Genomic DNA, 7303 nt, shown 5'->3' with positions numbered 1-7303 from the left:
CGCGCCGCGCCGCGCCGAGCCGAGCCGCGCCGAGCCGAGCTGAGCTGAGCCGCCTAAACCGTGCCGCCTTCTCCCTTGCAGTCTCCCGCTTCATGGCGCCGTCCTCGGGCATGAACATGGGCGGCATGGGCAGCCTCGGCTCCCTGGGAGACGTGAGCAAGAGCATGGCCCCGCTCCAGAGCACGCCGCGGAGGAAACGGAGGGTCCTTTTTTCCCAGGCCCAGGTTTACGAGCTGGAGAGACGTTTCAAGCAGCAGAAATACCTCTCCGCCCCGGAGAGGGAACATTTGGCCAGCATGATACATCTCACCCCGACTCAGGTCAAAATCTGGTTCCAGAACCACCGCTACAAGATGAAACGCCAGGCCAAAGACAAGGCTGCGCAGCAGCAGATGCAACAGGAGAACGGCTCTTGCCAGCAGCAGCAGTCTCCCAGAAGGGTGGCGGTGCCAGTGCTTGTAAAGGATGGCAAGCCCTGCCAAGCAGGCTCCAACACACCCACAGCAGCTATCCAGAGCCATCAGCAGCAGGCAGCTACAACGATCACAGTGGCTACCAATGGCAACAGCCTCGGACAGCATCAGAGCCACCAGACAAACAGTGCGGGGCAGTCTCCAGACATGGGACAGCACTCGGCCAGCCCTTCCTCTCTGCAGAGCCAAGTCTCCAGTTTGTCTCACCTAAACTCTTCTACTTCTGACTATGGCACTGCCATGTCTTGCTCCACCTTGCTATACGGTAGGACCTGGTGAAAGGATTAAACAAAGCAAAAGAAAAAAAAATAAGGAAAAAAAAAGAAAAAAAAAAAGGCAGATTTTCCCAGTCACACAAATCTCTGTCCTATCCAAACTACTGAGTGTTTTTCTTTTTTTTTTTTCTTTTTCTTTCTTTTTTAACGCCTCCCCTCCCCCCCGCCCCCGTTTTACTGAGTGGTTCTCTGAGGACCTGTGAGAGAGAGACTTTTTTTTGTTCGGTTTTGTTGTTACTCTTGATGGTTTGGGGTCTTTTTTTTTTTCTTTTCTTTTTTTTTTTTCCCAAGGTTGTTGTATGGGGTGTTAAAAAAAATTCTGACTAATAACCACGGAGCAGTCTGCAGAAAGGGGACCATCGTTAGGCATGGTCCGAAGGCTTGGATTTCAGATGTACACTTTGCCAGCGTCTAGGACTTGCATGTAAATATAGAGATTTTGGGGGATGGGGTGGTTTTCCCCCCAAAAAACGCATTCGCGTCACCCAGACACAAAAAGCAGCTTCCCCCCTCCCCCGGTCTCCTCTCCCAGCCCCGCCGCCAGGGCCAGCGGATGGAGACGTGGAGTCATCAAAGGCTTGGCTTTTATTTTCCTCCTTACGTTTGATGTGAACCTGTAGCTGTATAATGCTGTCAAAAGTTGGACTAAACCCATAGTTTTTAGTAGCCTGTATATTTTGTTGTAAAAAGAAAAAGAAAAAAAAATACAATCAACCAAACCAACCCCCACCTTTTTTATGGACACTGATCGCCCCGTCGTAAATCCTCTGGCAGTTTGTTATTTGCGCCCGCCGCCTCTTCCTGTTGTAACTTATGTAGATATTTGGCTTAAATATAGTTCCTAAGAAGCTTCTAATAAATTATACACATTACGAATATTCTTTTTTTATTTCCCTTTGGTTCCCCCTCCCGACCCTCCCTTCCCCCATCTTTTTTTTTTTTTTTTTTTCTTTTTCCTTGATGGAAAAACAACCCGGGATGCTGCCAAACCCCGAAAGGCCCCTGCCCCTCCCAGGGCCCGGAGCCTGTTCCCAGGGGGGAGCTGCGCCAGGGAGTTAACGGGGTACAGGATCAGTCCTCAGCGTGCAAAAGTGACGAGCAAACGCGTGGGATTCACAAACTCGATGGCGAAGGGATCGAGTCCAAATTCATTAGTCCGATTATTGGGGGGGCGGGGGGCACCTCAGAGACTTCTTGCTAGAGAAAGCAAAGTATTCCGGGAGTAGAAATTCAAATGCCAAAGGCACGGAGGAGAAAGAAGGTAAAAGTCTAACGCCACTAGAAACAATTTAACGAAGAACCTGCTGACAGTATAGAACATGCGGCCGATTTAAAGAGCATCCAGTTTTAATACCTTGTAAAAAAAAAAAAGGATAATAATTTCTACCAGGTTTTCCTATGTACTTGTATTTTAAGGGAAGTACAGTCACCTTATTTATAATCAAAATAAAAAGATAGTTTATTGTGTACGACATGTAGTTTGAATTAACTTTCTTTATCAGACTGTATTTCATTTTCTACACCTACCCACCCCGGCAAGCAACGCACACACACGCCCACGCAGTTTCTCCTGCACACGTCCACCTCATTACCCAGGCGAGAGGGTAGCTGCAGGCTGCGTCTCAGTTTAAGGCGGATTGGTTTTGTTTCTGTTTGGGGTTTGTGTGTGTGTGTGTGTGTGCGCGTGTAGCGATTTGGGAAGCTTGTAAAGAAGATGAGGAGAAAGTGCGTGTGCGCGCACGTGGGTGTGCGTGGGTGAGCGGGGTGCGCGCCTGGCTGAGACACCGAGGGGCGATTGGTAGGAAGGTAAATATTATGGGTAATGCAAGGCAGTTAGGTATTAACTTTCCTGTAAATATATAAATCATATCAAGTTAAGCAGCTCGTATCGGACAAGCCCGAAATACATGTAATTCGCTCTCTTTCGGGTCCCAGACATCCCTTTTGTGAGCGCAACAGAATAAGAAGTCCCCCCGTCCTAAAAGACCTCGTAGCGCGTTTTCCTTCGCATCTGCTGCTCGGTTTCGGTATTTTTTCTCCAGATCCCCTCAGTTACACCACGGAAGCGAATCGCAGTCATTGAAAGACCTCTGAATTACAGAGGTGTTATGAAATGCTCATATTTTTGAAGAGAAAGAAAGCAGCTTGCCCGGGATGGAAATAACCCAACCTCCAGTTTAAGTAGCAGCTTTCGAAAGCTCCAGTCTTTTATTTATACAAGATAGTCGGTGTTACTCGGACACCAAGTGCTAGTCTGGATGGAGAAAAAAGGAAATAGACAGAAGAAAAAAAAAAAAAAATGGGGTTTTTTTTCCCCCCCCCCCCCCCCCCTTATTTCTAACTAGAAAACATCACGTGTGTCAACAGGAATTTCGAGACCTTTCAGTCTTTATATTATGTCCCGCTTTATACAGCGACATTCTCAACTAACCCCCAAAATATTCCTGTGGTTTTTTTTCCTTTCTCTACGCAGAATATTCGTTTCAGATCTATATCATCATGTTAAGCATGGTTGGGGGGGGGGGCGGGGGGCGGGCTGGAGCTTAGTGCTGTTATTTCTGCTGAAAGAAGAAAGTGTTGGGAATTCCTGGCCCGTGGCACAGCGCTGCCAGCTCCCGCGGAGGGAGCGAGAGCAGGGTTAACTCTACGGATTTTTTTAAATTAGGGTTAGTTTCTCCGGGAGTTAATATACAAGACCGAGGGGAAAGTGCTGTGGTTAAGGCGACATTTCTCCTTCAGATGTAATTAATGTTTGCATCCTTTCAAACACAGGAGCGTTCAAAAGTGAGGAGCACTGAGAGGCATTAAAAGAGCCGAGAAATATTATTCCCCCCCCCCCCCCCAAATATTGGAATTAGCATGTTCATAGAGAACCAGCCAGTGACTTTTCATTATAGACTTCGGGGGAAAGAAATGAATTTTATTGTGTCTCGACAACCTCATAAACACATATTTGGTGGTGGGTGTAATTACTGTAATGGATTATTATGTACACTGACTTATCTTTCTTAAACTAGATTTAGTTTCGATTAAATAAACTCGTTTCCACTTTGTCTGATGTCGGCTTAGTTTAAAGTCTGTTTACTTGTTCCACAGAAAGGTGAATTCATCTCTTTATTAAGCACTAGAGACCGAGCAAACACAGTTCAAACTGTATTTACATATCAATCAGGAGAAATGCAAACAAACTGCTCTTTAACAATTTTATAGAGTTTTTTTTATGACATTGTGTTATTGCCTTTTATCATAAAATTCTTTGTATAAACCAGTTATGCCTTGATTGGGATGAAGATATTTCGGGGGGGGGGGGCTAAATACATTTTAATCTCCAGGCTCCCTCGAGAACACTCACGAGGACTTAGTCACTGTATAGCTTTTCTAAATTAAAGTATGTGCCTCCGTCTAAACGCCTGCTTCTTCCAATACGCTGATTTTCAGTCTCCCAGTAATCAATGCAGAACTTGGATAATGGGATGGCGAAGGGGGGGTGGGGTGGGGGGTGGCAGCATGATTCAAATCTGAAATGATGGAAGAAATGCACGTTTCCCAATATAACTGTTCTTTTATCGACGTGAGACCGTGGGCACCCCGTATTTTGAGAGATAAAGGGATCTAGTGAAGGATGGCTATTCCCTTCCACTCCCCCACTCCCTGGCACTGCCTGTAAATCTAGGAGAACCGCGGAGGGCATTTTTTCCTGCTCTAAATAGGAGTTCATGCTTGAGTGCCATGAAGTGTGCATGTAGTGGCACAGCAGGCTGTGGAAAAAAACCCCACCAAAACCCACCAAAAAACCCAGCACCACCACCACCACCACTACAACGGCCACAACAACAGCAACAATAGCAAAAAGGCTTCTTCATATTTGCTGTTTCATATCAAAACGGGTTGTGGGGTGGGTGTTTTGTTTTTGTTGGTTTTTTTGTGTGTGTGTGTGGTTTTTGTCTGGTTTTTTTTCTGTTTGTTTGTTTGGTTTGTTTCACAGCAGCCTGTTAGAAAGAGGGATGCTCGGAAGAAAAGGCTCGGGGGAGCCCGCGGCGCCGGGGCCTGCACCGGGCGCTGCTGCTCCCCCGGCAGCGGGCTAACGGAGCGGCGCGGGGCTCTTACCCGACCCACGGCGGGGGGCGGCGGAGAGGGATGGGGAGCTGATCTAAAAGTATATTGCCTGCATCTCGGTTCAAAAGGCAGTGCAGGGCCCTAAGACAGTGTTCAAAGTGCAGATCCCAAACAATGTAATCTGAGACAGCTCTGAGATGACACCAAGAGAAGTTGCCACGGGAGGGGGGTGGGAAAAAAAAAAAAAAAAAGGGATTTTGGGAGTTTTGTGGTGGAGCGCAGGTAGAGGGGCCTCGCTGGGAAGGCAGCCCCGGTCCAACTTGTCGTGACGGCTGCTTTTACAAAGGGGACCTAGAGGTAAAGACTGAGTGACTTCTGAAGAATTTCAGTCTTTTCATGGCCGTGTCGGGAGCAAAGCTGAGAAATATTTTTTTTCTGTCTGACCCGCTGTTCTTCTCATGATCCCCTTCAGGGGGGAACCCCCCCCCAAACCCTAAGTAAATGGTAATACTGTTTATATGTATCAAATATGTAACAGAGATCTGACCCAGTACGGCTGTTCCTATGAGGTAGAGAGGTTACCGTCTCTGGCAAAGTGGTGAATAATACGAAATTACTTCTTTTTTTTTTTTTTTCCCTTTTTTTTTTTTTTTCTGGCTGCAAGCACATTAGGGAGCAGGTAAGGTCAAAGTTTTCTATATCCTATGTCTTTCTCTCGAAGGCTTCTGGTCAGCTATATAAATAAGACAGTGAAAAAGATGTACTGATATAAAAAGAAACTGAAAATCGTTTTCATGCTTGAAACAACTTACTATGCAGAAAATTTCTTGGGAAACCTAGAGATGAAAACGTTAACTATCACATTTAATCTACGATGTAAAAGTTTTTGTTAGGGGGAGAGGGGAATCGGTATTTTTTTTTACAATGACACAGACATTAAGAAGCAAAACCATTTACAAATGGCCGAATGCATTACCTGCGAAAGACGGTATGAATCCACTGTCCTGAGCTAGCGTATAGAAATGGAAAAAAGTTTAAAACGTATGTTCTAAAAATATTTACCAAGTGACTAGGTCTGTTTTGACTGGCTAGCTCCATATCTCAGGCTAACAACGAAACCTGAATATGATGGCTACGGTTTTCTGAGATATATTTCTATTCGTTAAACACAGCGGGACTTTCCGAGTAATTTTAAATTAGTTTGTAGGTTGTGCTCCTTTATGAAGTGAATTTACATAGCTGATTTTAGTGAACGTATACGACTTACTGCATTCATTCGATGAGAACTCCCCATATCATTCTGAGTAGTGCTTCATCGATACAGGGGCTCCTTAAAGTGTACAGGAAAAGAATAAAGCGCATGTACACATGAGGTTAGGGTTCTTCGTGGGGGCTTTGTTTACTTAGGTCTGTGTTTGGTTTGGTTGGTTGGTGTTTTTTGGTTGGTTTTTTTTTTTTAATAAAAGGATAGTTGCAATGCTTAGAAAACTAAGCAAGGTATGAGACCTTCACTTCCATCTGTTCTGATGGATTTCACAGGAGTCCTTCTTCTCGATCAAGTAAATTTGGGCAAGTAATAACGTGCTAGAAGGCGACAAACTTACACACACCTGGGATCTTGGAGGGAACAGACTTTTTTGCTTCATATCAAAGGTGTTGCTGAAGTGGCTGAGTTCATTTCAGTGTGTTACTGACCTAATAATGTGACTCTAGGACACGGTTCTTTCGGAGTTTCTCTCGGTGCTTTTGTTCCTTAAACTTTTTGTTTTCGGTGCTGCTGTTTCTCAGAGAAGCTCTTAAAAATCTTATCTCTTTCTTGAGAACCTTCTTGCTGTCGGCTTTTGCTCTTAACCTGCACGTTGCTTCAGAAACGCACTGTTGCTGCTGCGAAATGGAGTGCACGAAGCTCCCCGTCCCCTGCACCCCTCTTTGCATTAGCTCACCGCAGAGAGAAAAAAACCAACAGTGGATGACCGCTGCGGAGGGTTTAGTCTACGACTTTGCGTCTATATGCGAATTATACCTATAGATGCGTGCATCTGCTGGTGTATGTAGGAGTTGAGGTGCCCGGCATTAACCGTGGGGTCTGGGGAGCCGAGGCGGGCAGGGATGGGAGAACTCTTACTTTGAAAGAAGCGTTGGCCGCCGGCCTGTGCCTCCGCTCCGCTCCCGATTTTACACCGAGGAAACCCTCCCGCGACTTTCCGCCTTTGCCCACCGGAGGCTGCCCCGGCGGCGGGAGCCGGCCCCGCAGCGCAGCCTCCCCGGGCTCCCTGCGGGCAGCGCCGCGGACCCCCGCGGGGCTCCCGCTGCGCAGCCTCTCCGCCCCCGTCGCCTACCGAAAAAAGCCCCCAAAACCCCGCCGCGGCCAAAGTCGCCGCCGGTGCTCAGGTCGAGGGGGAACGGGCCCGATCCTGCCCTTTGCCAGCGGGCTCCGCGGCCCGGCCGCGGGGTCTCTCGCCGGCAGAGGCCGGGATCTCCCGCAGCCCCGGGCGCTGC

General features: G+C 47.2%; 1 protein-coding gene across 2 annotated transcripts in view; it reads left to right on the top strand.

Annotated features, from left to right (window-relative positions):
• NKX2-1 (NK2 homeobox 1) overlaps positions 1-894 on the top strand; it is a 6145-nt gene extending 5251 nt beyond the window's left edge. For both annotated transcript variants that reach the window (XM_010583664.1, XM_010583665.1), the window contains one exon: positions 82-894. In XM_010583664.1, coding sequence (XP_010581966.1) covers positions 82-752 — 671 coding nt within the window. In that variant the 3' untranslated portion in view covers positions 753-894. The remainder of the gene's footprint in view (positions 1-81) is intronic.
• The last annotated feature ends 6409 nt before the right edge of the window (positions 895-7303 follow it).

The sequence above is a fragment of the Haliaeetus leucocephalus genome, unplaced genomic scaffold (genome assembly GCF_000737465.1).
Source record: "Haliaeetus leucocephalus isolate CR32 unplaced genomic scaffold, Haliaeetus_leucocephalus-4.0 Scaffold932, whole genome shotgun sequence".
NCBI classification, from domain to species: Eukaryota; Metazoa; Chordata; class Aves; order Accipitriformes; family Accipitridae; genus Haliaeetus; species Haliaeetus leucocephalus.
This window is presented reverse-complemented; position numbering and strand designations above follow the sequence as displayed.